General features: G+C 46.5%; 1 protein-coding gene across 1 annotated transcript in view; it reads left to right on the top strand.

Moving 5' to 3' along the window:
• Window positions 1-18,372, top strand: part of LOC139411701 (KIAA1549-like b) — a 129,750-nt gene that overhangs the window by 59,839 nt on the left and 51,539 nt on the right. Inside the window, exons 7-11 of the mRNA XM_071158353.1 lie at window positions 3,952-4,011; window positions 6,607-6,758; window positions 7,372-7,543; window positions 14,197-14,360; window positions 14,704-14,742. Coding sequence (XP_071014454.1) covers window positions 3,952-4,011; window positions 6,607-6,758; window positions 7,372-7,543; window positions 14,197-14,360; window positions 14,704-14,742 — 587 coding nt within the window. The remainder of the gene's footprint in view (window positions 1-3,951; window positions 4,012-6,606; window positions 6,759-7,371; window positions 7,544-14,196; window positions 14,361-14,703; window positions 14,743-18,372) is intronic.

Here is an 18,372-nt window from a genome sequence, read left to right as displayed (position 1 = left end):
GAGGTGAGGGAGGTCTCTGCTGTTCGTAATATTACAGTTTTATAGGGAGGTGAGGGAGGTCTCTGCCATTCGTAATATTACAGTTTTATAGGGAGGTGAGGGAGGTCTCTGCCATTCGTAATATTACAGTTTTATAGGGAGGTGAGGGAGGTCTCTGCCATTCGTAATATTACAGTATTACAGTTTTATAGGGAGGTGAGGGAGGTCTCTGCCGTTCGTAATATTACAGTTTTATAGGGAGGTGAGGGAGGTCTCTGCCATTCGTAATATTACAGTACTACAGTTTTATAGGGAGGTGAGGGAGGTCTCTGCCATTCGTAATATTACAGTACTACAGTTTTATAGGGAGGTGAGGGAGGTCTCTGCCATTCGTAATATTACAGTTTTATAGGGAGGTGTGGGAGGTCTCTGCCGTTCGTAATATTACAGTTTTATAGGGAGGTGAGGGAGGTCTCTGCCATTCGTAATATTACAGTAGTACAGTTTTATAGGGAGGTGAGGGAGGTCTCTGCCGTTCGTAATATTACAGTTTTATAGGGAGGTGAGGGAGGTCTCTGCCGTTCGTAATATTACAGTACTACAGTTTTATAGGGAGGTGAGGGAGGTCTCTGCCGTTCGTAATATTACAGTTTTATAGGGAGGTGAGGGAGGTCTCTGCCGTTCGTAATATTACAGTTTTATAGGGAGGTGAGGGAGGTCTCTGCCATTCGTAATATTACAGTACTACAGTTTTATAGGGAGGTGAGGGAGGTCTCTGCCATTCGTAATATTACAGTACTACAGTTTTATAGGGAGGTGAGGGAGGTCTCTTCCATTCGTAATATTACAGTACTACAGTTTTATAGGGAGGTGAGGGAGGTCTCTGCCGTTCGTAATATTACAGTTTAATAGGGAGGTGAGGGAGGTCTCTTCCATTCGTAATATTACAGTTTTATAGGGAGGTGAGGGAGGTCTCTGCCATTCGTAATATTACAGTTTTATAGGGAGGTGAGGGAGGTCTCTGCCATTCGTAATATTACAGTTTTATAGGGAGGTGAGGGAGGTCTCTGCTGTTCGTAATATTACAGTTTTATAGGGAGGTGAGGGAGGTCTCTGCCGTTCGTAATATCACAGTTTTATAGGGAGGTGAGGGAGGTCTCTGCCATTCGTAATATTACAGTTTTATAGGGAGGTGAGGGAGGTCTCTGCCGTTCGTAATATTACAGTTTTATAGGGAGGTGAGGGAGGTCTCTGCCATTCGTAATATTACAGTTTTATAGGGAGGTGAGGGAGGTCTCTGCCATTCGTAATATTACAGTTTTATAGGGAGGTGAGGGAGGTCTCTGCTGTTCGTAATATTACAGTTTTATAGGGAGGTGAGGGAGGTCTCTGCCGTTCGTAATATCACAGTTTTATAGGGAGGTGAGGGAGGTCTCTGCCATTCGTAATATTACAGTTTTATAGGGAGGTGAGGGAGGTCTCTGCCGTTCGTAATATTACAGTTTTATATGGAGGTGAGGGAGGTCTCTGCCGTTCGTAATATTACAGTTTTATAGGGAGGTGAGGGAGGTCTCTGTCATTCGTAATATTACAGTATTACAGTTTTATAGGGAGGTGAGGGGGGTCTCTGCCGTTCGTAATATTACAGTTTTATAGGGAGGTGAGGGAGGTCTCTGTCATTCGTAATATTACAGTATTACAGTTTTATAGGGAGGTGAGGGGGGTCTCTGCCATTCGTAATATTACAGTACTACAGTTTTATGGGGAGGTGAGGGAGGTCTCTGCCATATGTTGGCAGCGGCTGGCTCCACTCTTCAAAGGCAATTACCACAGTAAATAATTAACAGTGGGGGGTTTATCAGTGTGCACAGTAGAACACCTCAGGCCCTGTTCAGACAGAGACGGCCCTAAATCTCTCTCCACTTCCGAAGTTACTGTTTTCAACCTGGAGAATTCCAGGGAAGGTCAGGGGATTTTTCAGACTGTTCATATATAGATAGTTAGTTAGATAGATAGATAGATAGATAGATAGATATCAAATGTGGTGATGAGTTTTTAAGCTTGTCTTCTGTGCTTTCTTCCTTTCAGTGGTGTGTGTGTGTGTGTGTGTGTGTGTGTGTGTGTGTGTGTGTGTGTGTGTGTGTGTGTGTGTGTGTGTGTGTGTGTGTGTGTGTGTGTGTGTGTGTGTGTGTGTGTGTGTGTGTGTGTGTGTGTGTGTGTGTGTGTGTGTGTGTCTGTTTCTACATTTAAGAAGCCTAACTATGTGCCAAGGTTTTAGTAAGGCTGTGACAGTTGATAATGTATCTTAAACCAGAATGTGGATGATGGAAAACCAAACAACTCATCAAGTAAAGAATCATCACAACACAACACACATTCATTTGTTGAATATTTTTGATGAGTATTTGACTTCTAAACTACTGTTTAGAGTACATGTTGTTTTCCTATATTCAACAAGGGAATCACACACAACCTGCTCCTTTTAAATCCATCCAACAAATACCTTTCAGAACGCGGTGTTTTTCATCCCTAGGCCTCTCTAACTTCAGCAGTGGAGCTCTGAGGTTTATGTGAAACATCATCACAGATTAAGCAGCACGATTGTGCACGGCTGAGACTACAGTATTGGACAGTGTTAAAGAGATTGTGCACGGCTGAGACTACAGTATTGGACAGTATTAAAGAGATTGTGCACGGCTGAGACTACAGTATTGGACAGTGTTAAAGAGATTGTGCACGGCTGAGACTACAGTATTGGACAGTGTTAAAGAGATTGTGCACGGCTGAGACTACAGTATTGGACAGTATTAAAGAGATTGTGCACGGCTGAGACTACAGTATTGGACAGTATTAAAGAGATTGTGCACGGCTGAGACTACAGTATTGGACAGTATTAAAGAGATTGTGCACGGCTGAGACTACAGTATTGGACAGTATTAAAGAGATTGTGCACGGCTGAGACTACAGTATTGGACAGTGTTAAAGAGATTGTGCACGGCTGAGACTACAGTATTGGACAGTGTTAAAGAGATTGTGCACGGCTGAGACTACAGTATTGGACAGTATTAAAGAGATTGTGCACGGCTGAGACTACAGTATTGGACAGTGTTAAAGAGATTGTGCACGGCTGAGACTACAGTATTGGACAGTATTAAAGAGATTGTGCACGGCTGAGACTACAGTATTGGACAGTATTAAAGAGATTGTGCACGGCTGAGACTACAGTATTGGACAGTATTAAAGAGATTGTGCTGACAGCCCTGCAGTAGTAACGAGTAACAGGCCAGAGCATCCATTGTTCCCCTACTCACTCATACAGTGGCAGAGGGTGATGTGACAGGCTTGTAAATCTTTAGAAATGAATAAAAGAACCCCCCAGACAGATGTGTAGAGGATGTTTGGGGACGTGCTGAGAATGGAGAGGAGGGGGGGGACTAGTGCCAGCCTCACAGCCGGATGGCCATTTTAGAGCTGTTATCACTGCCAGTTTGTTTGTGACACCTGAACCAGATATCTATCTCGCTCTCACTCTATACAACTCTACCCCTGTCTCTCTTTCTGTAACGTGTCTGATTTCATAGGCCAGTGAAACAGCATATCCCCAAACCACTGTGCCAGCCCCAGTACTTAATCAGGCAGGAAATATGTAACCGAGCTAAAGCCTGGGAAACTCAACAGACAACCAGAAGAGAGGTAGAGCCCATGCAGATATCAGCTCTCACAGTGAGACACTCAGCCAGAGCTCTCAGTATAAGAAGCTCTAGGACACACAGGCATAATGCAGGTTTAAGTTGTGCCACTGTAAACTCTCAGTACCAGTGCAGTGATGTTTTCACAAGGAGAAATCGAGCCACTCAAAGCACCAATGTAGTTCTGACCAGTTAAATTCATAAAGAGCTTGACAGAAATGATTTTGACTCACATAAAGAAGAAATGTCAGACCGGTCATGCTGTTCCTCTGTTCTTTTTCAGCGTTGGAATACCACAACCTCAATACCTCCATCGCTACCAGAGACTTCTGGGTAATCACAGGTAATTGTCTTATTGTTTCTCTCCTTATGGGCTTATTGAAGAGCAGCTCTCTAGTTGAGCTGCTGATACGTGTTCTGTATATGCTGTCTTTTGTGCTTGTTTTAACCCATTACAGTCGTGGAAATGGGCCTGTATGGATTGGTCCAAATTGAAAAAGCATATGCATGACCACAGTACACTCTTAGAAAAAAGGCTTTCAAAAGGGTTCTTCGGCTGTCCCCATTGGATAACCCTTTTTGGTTCCACGGAGAACCCTTTTTGGTTCCATGCAGAACCCTTTTGGGCTCCATGTAGAACCCTCTGTCGAAAGGGTAACCCAAAAGGTTCCTCATGGAACCAAAAGGGTTCTACATGGAACCAAAAGGGGTTCTTCAAAGGGTTCTCCTATGGGGACAGCTGAAGAACCCTTTAAGGTTCTAGATAGCACCTTTTTTTCCTAAGAGTGTAGCAATTGAATCAGGTCTGGGCTGTGTAGATGAATCAGGTCTGGGCTGTGTAGACGTGTAGATGAATCAGGTCTGGGCTGTGTAGATGTGTAGATGAATCGGGTCTGGGCTGTGTAGATGTGTAGATGAATCAGGTCTGGGCTGTGTAGATGAATCAGGTCTGGGTTGTGTAGATGAATCAGATCAGGTCTTGGCTGTGTAGATGTGTAGATGAATCAGGTCTGGGCTGTGTAGATGTGTAGATGAATCGGGTCTGGGCTGTGTAGATGTGTAGATGAATCGGGTCTGGGCTGTGTAGATGTGTAGATGAATCAGGTCTGGGCTGTGTAGATGTGTAGATGAATTAGATCAGGTCTGGGCTGTGTAGATTAATCAGATCAGGTCTGGGCTGTGTAGATGAATCAGGTCTGGGCTGTGTAGACGTGTAGATGAATCAGGTCTGGGCTGTGTAGATGTGTAGATGAATCAGGTCTGGGCTGTGTAGATGAATCAGGTCTGGGTTGTGTAGATGAATCAGATCAGGTCTTGGCTGTGTAGATGTGTAGATGAATCAGGTCTGGGCTGTGTAGATGTGTAGATGAATCAGGTCTGGGCTGTGTAGATGTGTAGATGAATCGGGTCTGGGCTGTGTAGATGTGTAGATGAATTAGATCAGGTCTGGGCTGTGTAGATGTGTAGATGAATCAGATCAGGTCTGGGCTGTGTAGATGTGTAGATGAATCAGATCAGGTCTGGGCTGTGTAGATGTGTAGATGAATCAGGTCTGGGCTGTGTAGATGAATCAGGTCTGGGTTGTGTAGATGAATCAGATCAGGTCTTGGCTGTGTAGATGTGTAGATGAATCAGGTCTGGGCTGTGTAGATGTGTAGATGAATCAGGTCTGGGTTGTGTAGATGTGTAGATGAATCAGATCAAGTCTGGGCTGTGTAGATGAATCAGGTCTGGGCTGTGTATATGTGTAGAGGAATCAGGTCTGGGCTGTGTAGATGTATCAGGTCTAGACTGTGTAGATGAATCAGATCAGGTTAGATCAGATTAGATATGCGTAGATGAGTGTGTGTTTAGATATGTAGCCTCTTCTCTTTTATATAGGGAATTATCTGTGTGATGGTATTTTGCATCTCTTACCGTCTCTCTGGGAAGAAAGAGAGAGGAGAGAGAGGAGAGAGAGGCAGACTAATGTCTCTCTGGGAAGAAAGAGAGAGGAGAGAGAGGCAGACTAATGTCTCTCTGGGAAGAAAGAGAGGAGAGAGTGGAGAGAGAGGCAGACTAACGTCTCTCTGGGAAGAAAGAGAGGAGAGAGTGGAGAGAGAGGCAGACTAATGTCTCTCTGGGAAGAAAGAGAGGAGAGAGAGGAGAGAGAGGCAGACTAACGTCTCTCTGGGAAGAAAGAGAGAGGAGAGAGAGGCAGACTAATGTCTCTCTGGGAAGAAAGAGAGGAGAGAGAGGAGAGAGAGGCAGACTAGCGTCTCTCCGGGAAGAAAGAGAGAGGAGAGAGAGGCAGACTAGCGTCTCTCCGGGAAGAAAGAGAGAGGAGAGAGAGGCAGACTAACGTCTCTCTGGGAAGAAAGAGAGGAGAGAGAGGCAGACTAACGTCTCTCTGGGAAGAAAGAGAGGAGAGAGAGGCAGACTAGCGTCTCTCTGGGAAGAAAGAGAGGAGAGAGAGGCAGACTAACGTCTCTCTGGGAAGAAAGAGAGGAGAGAGAGGCAGGGAGGCAGACTACCGTCTCTCTGGGAAGAAAGAGAGAGGAGAGGGAGGCAGACTAGCATCTCTCCGAGAAGAAAGAGAGAGGAGAGAGAGGCAGACTAATGTAGATCAGGGAGGCAGACTACCGTCTCTCTGGGAGGAAAGAGAGAGGAGAGAGAGGCAAACTAATGTCTCTCTTTCTCTAGCTTCCTTCCTCATCCCTCTCTTTCTCCTCCTTCATTCTCTCTCTCTCAATTGGATTAAAATATCTCGCTCAATCACCTCCTCTGCCCTCTGACCTCCTCGTTACCCTCTCTCACTCTCACTCTCTCGCTCTCCCCCTCTCTCTAATTCTCATACATCTCACTCTCCCTCCTCTCTCCTCCGTTCCTTCTCCTTTTCTCTCCTCTCTGCTCCCTCTCTCTCCCTCCTTCCCCCCTCCCCACTCCCCTCTCCCTGCAGTCATCCTGGATGTGGATAACTCATCTCTGGAGAGCCAGTACAAGAGCTTTGCCAGTCTCATGGAGCAGCGCCTGGCTGAGCTGTTTGTGGTTGCTCGCCAGCAGGGCACTCGCTTCAGGAGAGCCACCACTGTGGACAGCTACACTGTCCAGGTAGGGAGCAGAGCTGGCACTGCAACCCAGGCAGGTTGGCCTGGAGGTCTGCTCTGGAGGCCCTTGACAGACCTGGTTCTGAGACAGTGTGGCCACTCCTGACAGGTTTATTGTCAACTTCCCCAGGGTGGATGTCCTTATGTGTGTTGAGTAGTGAGGCTAATGCATTGAATACTAATGCTGACTTGTTTCTTAAACAAAGCATCTATATTTCATAGTGATAAAAACTAAAACACACGTGTGTGGGCGTTTACACACATTCACACATTCACACACACACACACATTCACACACACACACAACTTAATTAGAGGGATTTCCAGCTTGTTATATAAGTTAAATATATTAAGGGTAAAGATGCTGATGGTATTTATACAATTCATTTCAATAATGATTACTGTGTTAACCACACATGTGTTTACCCATTAGTCATTGTGTTCTCATTTGTCACTGTATTGTTTTCTAAAGAACTAGTGTATGAAGTAAACGTGCTGTAAGAAGATCTCTGACCCCTCCATGTCCGTAGGTGTCATTGGCACCGTAACATTCTGGACGTACAGGTGGAGCCTTCAATCTGAGGAGACTTGTTTTAACCCTTCCTATATCCACTCAGATGGTGAGTATCCGTCGAGTGATGGGTCAGAAGAACCCAGCAGAGATGACCTACTACGTTCAGCTGAACGGTCTTCCCTTACCGGGCACGTCAGCCGCCAAGGTCCTGAACACGCTGGACTCTCAGACCATGGCCCTCACACTGGGTTACTTCGTTCAGCTGCAGGCTGAACGTACGTATACCTCCTCTTGGATGGGTGGATGGGTGGATGGGTGGATGGGTGGATGGATGGATGGGTGGATGGGTAGATGGATGGGTGGATGGATGGATGGATGGGTGGATGGATGGGTGGGTGTGTAGATTGTTGGATGGGTGGATGGATGGATGGATGGATGGATGAATGGGTGGGTGTGTAGGTTGTTGGGTGGGTTGGTGGATGGATGGATGGGTTGATGGATGGATGGATGGATGGATGGGTGGATGGGTGGGTGTGTAGGTTGTTGGGTGGGTTGGTGGATGGATGGATGGATGGATGGGTGTGTAGGTTGTTGGGTGGGTTGTTGGATGGATGGATGGGTGTGTAGGTTGTTGGGTGGGTTGGTGGATGGATGGATGGATGGGTGGGTGTGTAGGTTGTTGGGTGGGTTGTTGATGTATGGATGGATGGATGGGTGGGTGTGTAGGTTGTTGGGTGGGTTGGTGGGTGGATGGGTGGATGGATGGGTGGGTGTGTAGGTTGTTGGGTGGGTTGATGGGTGGATGGATGGGTGGGTGTGTAGGTTGTTGGGTGGGTTGGTGATGGATGGATGGATGGATGGGTGGATGGGTGGATGGATGGATGGGTGGATAGGTAGATGGATGGGTGGATGGATGGATGGATGGGTGGATGGATGGGTGGGTGTGTAGATTGTTGGATGGGTGGATGGATGGATGGATGGATGGATGAATGGGTGGGTGTGTAGGTTGTTGGGTGGGTTGGTGGATGGATGGATGGGTTGATGGATGGATGGATGGATGGATGGATGGATGGGTGGATGGGTGGATGGGTGGGTGTGTAGGTTGTTGGGTGGGTTGGTGGATGGATGGATGGATGGATGGGTGTGTAGGTTGTTGGGTGGGTTGGTGGATGGATGGATGGGTGTGTAGGTTGTTGGGTGGGTTGGTGGATGGATGGATGGATGGGTGGGTGTGTAGGTTGTTGGGTGGGTTGGTGGATGGATGGATGGGTTGATGGATGGATGGATGGATGGATGGATGGATGGGTGGATGGGTGGATGGGTGGGTGTGTAGGTTGTTGGGTGGGTTGGTGGATGGATGGATGGATGGATGGGTGTGTAGGTTGTTGGGTGGGTTGGTGGATGGATGGATGGGTGTGTAGGTTGTTGGGTGGGTTGGTGGATGGATGGATGGATGGGTGGGTGTGTAGGTTGTTGGGTGGGTTGGTGGGTGGATGGGTGGATGGATGGGTGGGTGTGTAGGTTGTTGGGTGGGTTGGTGATGGATGGATGGATGGATGGATGGGTGGGTGTGTAGGTTGTTGGGTGGGTTGGTGGGTGGATGGGTGGATGGATGGGTGGGTGTGTAGGTTGTTGGGTGGGTTGGTGATGGATGGATGGATGGATGGGTGGATGGGTGGGTGTGTAGATTGTTGGATGGGTGGATGGATGGATGGATGGATGGATGGATGGATGGGTGGATGGGTGGATGGGTGGGTGTGTAGATTGTTGGATGGATGGGTGGGTGGATGGGTGGATGGGTGGGTGTGTAGATTGTTGGATGGATGGGTGGGTGGATGGATGGGTGGATGGATGGATGGATGGGTGGATGGATGGGTGGATGGATGGATGGGTGGATGGGTGGGTGTGTAGATTGTTGGATGGATGGGTGGATGGATGGATGGATGGGTGGATGGGTGGGGGTGTAGAGTGTTGGATGGATGGGTGGATGGATGGATGGGTTGATGGATGGATGGATGGGTGGATGGGTGGGTGTGTAGGTTGTTGGGTGGGTTGGTGGATGGATGGGTGTGTAGGTTGTTGGGTGGGTTGTTGGATGGATGGATGGATGGATGGATGGGTGGGTGTGTAGGTTGTTGGGTGGGTTGTTGATGTATGGATGGATGGATGGGTGGGTGTGTAGGTTGTTGGGTGGGTTGTTGATGGATGGATGGATGGGTGGGTGTGTAGGTTGTTGGGTGGGTTGTTGATGTATGGATGGATGGATGGGTGGGTGTGTAGGTTGTTGGGTGAGTTGGATGGATGGATGGGGATGGAGAGAGAGAGGGAGAAGAAACTCAAGCTATACACAGAGAGAGACCAAATCAAGAGAAAAGAAAAACAGAATTACTTGACAAATTGGAAAGAATTAACAAAAAAACAGAGCAAACTAAAATGCTATTTGGCCCAAAACAAAGAGTACACAGTGGCAGAATACCTGACCCAAATGTAAGGAAAACATTGACTATGTACAGACTCAGTGAGCATAGCCTTGCTATTGCGAACGGCCGCCATAGGCAGACATGGCTCTCAAGAGAAGACAGGCTATGTAAACACTGCCCACAAAATGAGGTGGAAACTGAGCTAAACTGAACTTCCTAACCTCCTGCCAAAAATGTATGACCATATTAGAGACACATATTTCCCTCAGATTACACAGATCCACAAAGAATTCGAAAAACAAATCCAATTTTGATCAACTCTCATATCTACTGGGTGAAATACCACAGAAATACCACGTATGGTTATTTTGACCCTTGATTATTGTTGTTACTATTGTCCCATTGATAATATTGATTATTATGTAAATCTCCAAAGTACGCTTTGGCAATATGTACATTGTTACATTTTGCCAATAAAGCAAATTGAGTTGAGCGAGAGAGAGAGCAAAGCAAATACTGTTTAATAGAGAAGGGTCTTTAGAATTCTGTTGAGAGAATATGTGAGTGTGTGACAAAGAGAGGTAGAGAGAGAGAGGGGGGGGGGGGGGGGAGAGAGAGGAGCGGAGGGAGAATGAGGGAGGAGGACGGGAGGGAGAGAGGAGGGGAGGGAGAGAGAGGACGGGAGGGAGTGAGGGAGAGAGAGGGGGGAGGGAGAGAGGGAGGAGGGGAGGGAGAGAGAGGAGCGGAGGGAGAGTGAGGGAGGAGGAGGGGAGGGAGAGAGAGGACGGGAGGGAGAGAGGAGGGGAGGGAGAGAGAAGGAGGGGAGGGAGAGAGAGGAGGGGAGGGAGAGAGAGGAGGGGAGGGAGAGAGAGAGGAAGAGAGAGAGCTTTGGCAATATGTACATTGTTACCTCATGCCAATAAAGATAATTGAATTGAGAGAGAGAGAGGAGCAAGAGAGGGAGAAATGTTCCAGCTGAGAGAGAGAAAGGTAGACACCATCTTCTCATAATCTCACACATCAGCTCCAGGCAGAACACTGAGCTGCACTACACTCTCACTGTGAACACACAGGAGAAGCGAGGGAGGGAGGGAGGGATTGCATTTCTGAATGTGTATCAAATCAAGAATGTGTGTGTGTGTGTGCGTGCGTCCCCCTCTGTGCATATCCTTATAAAGTTCCTCAGTACTCTGTTTTCTGTGTACTGTGTCAGAGTGGGTAAGATCTGTCAGAGCTGTATGTCTCTGTGTCAGAGTGGGTAAGGTCTGTCAGAGTGGGTAAGGTCTGTCAGAGCTGTATGTCTCTGTCAGAGTGGGTAAGGTCTGTCAGAGTGGGTGAGGTCTGTCAGAGTGGGTAAGGTCTGTCAGAGCTGTATGTCTCTGTGTTAGAGTGGGTAAGGTCTGTCAGAGCTGTATGTCTCTGTGTCAGAGTGGGTAAGGTCTGTCAGAGTGGGTAAGGTCTGTCAGAGCTGTATGTCTCTGTGTCAGAGTGGGTGAGGTCTCTCAGAGCTGTATGTCTCTGTGTCAGAGTGGGTAAGGTCTGTCAGAGCTGTATGTCTCTGTGTCACAGTGGGTGCCTGTCAGAGTGGGTGAGGTCTGTCAGAGCTGTATGTCTCTGTGTCAGAGTGGGTAAGGTCTGTCAGAGCTGTATGTCTCTCTGTCAGAGTGGGTGAGGTCTGTCAGAGCTGTATGTCTCTGTGTCAGAGTGGGTGAGGTCTGTCAGAGCTGTATGTCTCTGTGTCAGAGTGGGTAAGGTCTGTCAGAGTGGGTAAGGTCTGTCAGAGCTGTATGTCTCTGTGTCAGAGTGGGTAAGGTATGTCAGAGTGGGTAAGGTCTGTCAGAGCTGTATGTCTCTGTGTCAGAGTGGGTAAGGTCTGTCAGAGCTGTATGTCTCTCTGTCAGAGTGGGTGAGGTCTGTCAGAGCTGTATGTCTCTGTGTCAGAGTGGGTGAGGTCTGTCAGAGCTGTATGTCTCTGTGTCAGAGTGGGTAAGGTCTGTCAGAGTGGGTAAGGTCTGTCAGAGCTGTATGTCTCTGTGTCAGAGTGGGTAAGGTATGTCAGAGTGGGTAAGGTCTGTCAGAGCTGTATGTCTCTGTGTCAGAGTGGGTAAGGTCTGTCAGAGTGGGTAAGGTCTGTCAGAGTGGGTAAGGTCTGTCAGAGCTGTATGTCTCTGTGTCAGAGTGGGTAAGGTCTGTCAGAGTGGGTAAGGTCTGTCAGAGTGGGTAAGGTCTGTCAGAGTGGGTGAGGTCTGTCAGAGCTGTATGTCTCTGTGTCAGAGTGGGTAAGGTCTGTCAGAGTGGGTAAGGTCTGTCAGAGCTGTATGTCTCTGTGTCAGAGTGGGTAAGGTCTGTCAGAGTGGGTAAGGTCTGTCAGAGTGGGTAAGGTCTGTCAGAGTGGGTGAGGTCTGTCAGAGCTGTATGTCTCTGTGTCAGAGTGGGTAAGGTCTGTCAGAGCTGTATGTCTCTGTGTCAGAGTGGGTAAGGTCTGTCAGAGCTCTATGTCTCTGGGTGTACAGGGCATACTATCTCTGTGTCAGAGTGGGTGTACAGTACAGGACATACTATCTCTGTGTCAGAGTGGTTGTACAGTACAGAACATACTATCTCTGTGTCAGAGTGGGTGTACAGGACATACTATCTCTATGTCAGAGTGGGTGTACAGTACAGGACATACTATCTCTGTGTCAGAGTGGGTGTACAGGACATACTATCTCTGTGTCAGAGTGGTTGTACAGGACATACTATCTCTGTGTCAGAGTGGGTGTACAGTAAAGGACATGCTATCTCTGTGTCAGAGTGGGTGTACAGTACAGGACATACTATCTCTGTGTCAGAGTGGTTGTACAGGACATACTATCTCTGTGTCAGAGTGGGTGTACAGTACAGGACATGCTATCTCTGTGTCAGAGTGGGTGTACAGTACAGGACATACTTTCTCTGTGTCAGAGTGGGTGTACAGTACAGGACATGCTATCTCTGTGTCAGAGTGGGTGTACAGTACAGGACATACTATCTCTGTGTCAGAGTGGCTGTACAGGACATACTATCTCTGTGTCAGAGTGGCTGTACAGGACATACTATATCTGTGTCAGAGTGGGTGTACAGTACAGGACATGCTATCTCTGTGTCAGAGTGGGTGTACAGGACATACTATCTCTGTGTCAGAGTGGCTGTAATGGACATACTATCTCTGTGTCAGAGTGGTTGTACAGGACATACTGTGTTTAAGATGGAAAGTGTAGGTTTCAGAACAGAACAATGAAAAGCCTCAGGCAAAACTCTCTCATTATTACTCACATTGGGGGAGTTTCTTCTTGACAGTATTTTTAGCATATCATTATTGTATTTCTGTCAGATTGTTGTGACTGTTAAAGGAAGTGAGAACCGTATGAGATGTGTCTGTAGAGGTACAACATAATGAAGGGAGAGGATGGAGGAAGTGAGGACAGTATGAGATGTGTCTGTAGAGGTACAACATAATGAAGGGAGAGGATGGAGGAAGTGAGGACAGTATGAGATGTGTCTGTAGAGGTACAACATAATGAAGGGAGAGGATGGAGGACAGTATGAGATGTGTCTGTAGAGGTACAACATAATGAAGGGAGAGGAAGTGAGGACAGTATGAGATGTGTCTGTAGAGGTACAACATAATGAAGGGAGAGGATGGAGGAAGTGAGGACAGTATGAGATGTGTCTGTAGAGGTACAACATAATGAAGGGAGAGGAAGTGAGGACAGTATGAGATGTGTCTGTAGAGGTAGGGCATAATGAAGGGAGAGGATGGAGGAAGTGAGGACAGTATGAGATGTGTCTGTAGAGGTACAACATAATGAAGGGAGAGGATGGAGGAAGTGAGGACAGTATGAGATGTGTCTGTAGAGGTACAACATAATGAAGGGAGAGGAAGTGAGGACAGTATGAGATGTGTCTGTAGAGGTACAACATAATGAAGGGAGAGGATGGAGGAAGTGAGGACAGTATGAGATGTGTCTGTAGAGGTACAACATAATGAAGGGAGAGGATGGAGGAAGTGAGGACAGTATGAGATGTGTCTGTAGAGGTACAACATAATGAAGGGAGAGGATGGAGGAAGTGAGGACAGTATGAGATGTGTCTGTAGAGGTACAACATAATGAAGGGAGAGGATGGAGGAAGTGAGGACAGTATGAGATGTGTCTGTAGAGGTACAACATAATGAAGGGAGAGGATGGAGGAAGTGAGGACAGTATGAGATGTGTCTGTAGAGGTACAGTATAACGAAGGGAGAGGATGGAGGAAGTGAGGACAGTATGAGATGTGTCTGTAGAGGTACAACATAATGAAGGGAGAGGATGGAGGAAGTGAGGACAGTATGAGATGTGTCTGTAGAGGTACAACATAATGAATTATCATTGATGATTACATGATGACAATTCTTATACACAGCACAACAATAGGAGGGAATATGTGTGTGTGTGTGTGTGTGTGTTGATCCGTTCTCACAAAGTGTTCCTGTGTGTTTCCCCTTGTAGCCGTGGTGAAGAATCCTCCAAACAATCTGTGGATCATCGCAGCGGTGCTGGCCCCTATCGCCGTGGTAACGCTCATCATCATCATCATCACCGCCGTGCTCTGCCGGAAGAACAAGAGCGACTTCAAAGCCGACGCCATGGGCAACCTTAACCCCCGTGTCAAGGTGGGCAGAGACACACACACACACACACACACACACACACACACACACACACATACCAGGTAGAGGTAATTCCAGATAAAAAATGTATTGTATTGAGTTGTTTTCTATTACCCAAAACATCAAGCCTTTTGTAGGTTGAAATAAGCAGAATGATCTGTCAGTGCAGTGAGATGATTCATCTTGGTAAGACGGCAGGTAAATCCATTGTTTGGGTAAACCTAGCAGATCATTGCCTATTTTTGCAGTGCATGTTTTCAGCCTACAGTCAAACTGTCAGACGAGAGACGGGAGGAGGAAATGGATGATGACGCGTATCTTTGACACGGTTTCTCTTGTTTTTCAGACGTCATATCGGAGGGATGTTACAGGATATTACCACCAGGTATCTACCTTGTTTCTCTCTGGTGTCTGTCCTTGTTTCTCTCTGGTGTCTGTCCTTGTTTCTCTCTGGTGTCTGTCCTTGTTTCTCTCTGGTGTCTGTCCTTGTTTCTCTCTGGTGTCTGTCCTTGTTTCTCTCTGGTGTCTGTCCTTGTTTCTCTCTGGTGTCTGTCCTTGTTTCTCTCTGGTGTCTGTCCTTGTTTCTCTCTGGTGTCTGTCCTTGTTTCTCTCTGGTGTCTGTCCTTGTTTCTCTCTGGTGTCTGTCCTTGTTTCTCTATGGTGTCTGTCCAGGTTTCTCTCTGGTGTCTGTCCTTGTTTCTCTATGGTGTCTGTCCTTGTTTCTCTATGGTGTTTGTCCTTGTTTCTCTCTGGTGTTGTTTCTCTCTGGTGTCTGTCCTTGTTTCTCTCTGGTGTCTGTCCTTGTTTCTCTCTGGTGTCTGTCCTTGTTTCTCTCTGGTGTCTGTCCTTGTTTCTCTCTGGTGTCTGTCCTTGTTTCTCTCTGGTGTCTGTCCTTGTTTCTCTCTGGTGTCTGTCCTTGTTTCTCTCTGGTGCCTGTCCTTGTTTCTCTGGTTGGTGACACCTTAATTGGGGAGGACGGGCTCATGGTAATGACTGGAGAGAAATAAGTAGAATGGTATGAATTACATCAAACACATGGTCTGATGCCTTTCCATTTGCTTCAGCCATTATAATGAGCCCTCCTCCACTGGTCTACTAGAGGAGTGCAGGGTAATGGGGTGTTTGACTGGCATATGAAATAGGGATATGGATATGCTGCAGTGGAAATAAAGTTTGAATAGTCACTATTACATTTGATGGGTATGTTTGTTTAGGTGACTGTGTGTGTGTATTAGGGTCCAGATGTTCATATCTTTATACCATCCTTCTCTCATCCCGGGATTTACAGTATTATCAACTTAGTACACATGGTGGTGCCAGAAAGAATTGGGCATCATTTACCAGAATGCTAACAAATTATCACAAGTAATAGCGAATTTCCATGGAGGCTGCAAGCTAAATATGCTAACGAGTGAAAAAATTAAATTGCTAAGACAGGCAATCCAGCACATAAAGTTATACATATATGGATGGTGGAGCTGCCGAATGTTAAGCGAATGTGAACGAGAGACATTGTGCAAATGAACAAAGGTTTGACACATGCTTGTCTGAAGGAAGAACAGTACTGGCTCTGGAGCAGCATGTGTACAAGCTGTGTCTGTGTGGAGTCTGGAGTCGCTAGGGCAACGGGCCTGCCTGGTAAGCTTGGAGAAGAGGGTGGAGCAGCATGTGTACACGCTGTGTCTGTGTGGAGTCTGGAGTCGCTAGGGCAACAGGCCTGCCTGGTAAGCTTGGAGAAGAGGGTGGAGGAGCAGATAGTCCGAGAACAGAGAGGAGAAAAAACATAAGGAAATCAAGATAGGGCTTTGACTTCTCAAACATGGCAGAAATCTAACACAATATGATGCCCCCTCACCTTATTAATTCAGCCACTTACTTAGATAACTAGCAAGACCTAAAATTTAGGGGTCTCGTTAACTGAGAATTTTGTGTTTTTCACGCAGGAAAAAATATAAAATGCATAAGAAATATCTTTTTTTGTGTGTTTTGTAAACACAGATGTAAAATGCTTCTTCTTATAATTTCTGCTTGACAGGCATTCTATCAGCAGACAGCGCTCTGATTTTTTTTTTAAATTGTAAGCTTATTTACTTTTGTGACTGCCAGCCAAATAGAGTTGCATGACTGCCAGCCAAATAGAGTTGCATGACTGCCAGCCAAATAGAGTTGCATGACTGCCAGCCAAATAGAGTTGCATGACTGCCAGCCAAATAGAGTTGCATGACTGCCAGCCAAATAGAGTTGCATGACTGCCAGCCAAATAGAGTTGCATGACTGCCAGCCAAATAGAGTTGCATGACTGCCAGCCAAATAGAGTTGCATGACTGCCAGCCAAATAGAGTTGCATGACTGCCAGCCAAATAGAGTTGCATGACTGCCAGCCGAATAGAGTTGCATGACTGCCAGCCAAATAGAGTTGCATGACTGCCAGCCGAATAGAGTTGCATGACTGCCAGCCGAATAGAGTTGCATGACTGCCAGCCAAATAGAGTTGCATGACTGCCAGCCAAATAGAGTTGCATGACTGCCAGCCGAATAGAGTTGCATGACTGCCAGCCGAATAGAGTTGCATGACTGCCAGCCAAATAGAGTTGCATGACTGCCAGCCAAATAGAGTTGCATGACTGCCAGCCAAATAGAGTTGCATGACTGCCAGCCAAATAGAGTTGCATGACTGCCAGCCAAATAGAGTTGCATGACTGCCAGCCAAATAGAGTTGCATGACTGCCAGCCAAATAGAGTTGCATGACTGTCAGCCAAATAGAGTTGCATGACTTCCAGCCAAATAGAGTTGCATGACTGCCAGCCAAATAGAGTTGCATGACTGCCAGCCAAAAACAAAAATTGACAAAAATGATTTTGTCATCTGATGAAAATGAATATATTTTCTGCCGAATGTGTTACACCAATATATTTTCTGTGAAGGAAACTATAGTTGCAGGTCCCTGATCACTCTATTGAAGCAAAAAAACACTGTTGACTTTCAATTTAAAACACGACCCCTGGCAATACACAGCTGGACTCACCTGCTCCTGCTTTCCCCCATTGTGATATTTACAAACAAACACGTGCCTGGACACAGCCCTTAGCCGTAGTATATTGGCCATATACAACAAACCCCTGAGATGCCTTATTGCTACTATAAACTGGTTACCAATGTAATTAGAGCAGTAAAAATACATGTCTTGTCATACCAGTGGTATACGGTCTGATATACTATGGCTATCAGCCAATCAGCTTTCAGGGCTGGAACCACCCACTTTATAATGTGACAGGTGAAATGAACACGATCTTTATCTTCTGTCATATTGACTGCAGGTATTTACTGAAAAAGTAGCTACAAATATAAACATTTATTGAAAAATTAAATTAAAATAAGTAGTTTCAACGGTATTGACAGTATTGATAAACCATCCCATGGCTATTTCCAAATACCTCGGGATACGGTATATACGGTATACCGCCCAAACCTAGTGTGTAGGCTACTGTGAGTGAGGGAGATGAGAGACCGCAACCAACCTAGCTGACTCACTCTGTAGTAGACTGAAAGCTGTGTGTATGCATGTGAATGTGTGTGCGTGCGTGTACGTGCGCACGCGCGTGTGTGTGTGTGTGTATGCATGTGTGTGCTCTGAAACGAGCTCTTGGTGCATATTGCTGGAACAAGGTCAGATGTTCTTATCTTAATTGGGTAAAAATAGGCTAGCCGAGACACTAATGATTCTCCTGGCTCAGTACACAGTATCCTACCTATACCATTACACCTGACTCCCTTCTATATGTCTAATAATGTATGTACTCTCATTGTTAACCTTCTAGACCTCATTTGTCTTTAAGAAGCAGACACACACGTGCAAACACACGCACACACCCCTGTTCTGACCTAGTTTACCACTGTATGCGTTGTCATTCGCTATTGTTTGTATCAGTTTGGCATTACAGATCAGTTAGTTCACCATTACAGTAATACAATAACCAATCACCGATGTTCATTTTCTATGCAAAGACATGGTCC

Source organism: Oncorhynchus clarkii, chromosome 6 (assembly GCF_045791955.1).
Source record: "Oncorhynchus clarkii lewisi isolate Uvic-CL-2024 chromosome 6, UVic_Ocla_1.0, whole genome shotgun sequence".
NCBI lineage: Eukaryota > Metazoa > Chordata > Actinopteri > Salmoniformes > Salmonidae > Oncorhynchus > Oncorhynchus clarkii.
The sequence above is the reverse complement of the archived record's forward strand: the minus strand, read 5'-3'. Positions and strand labels throughout refer to the sequence as shown.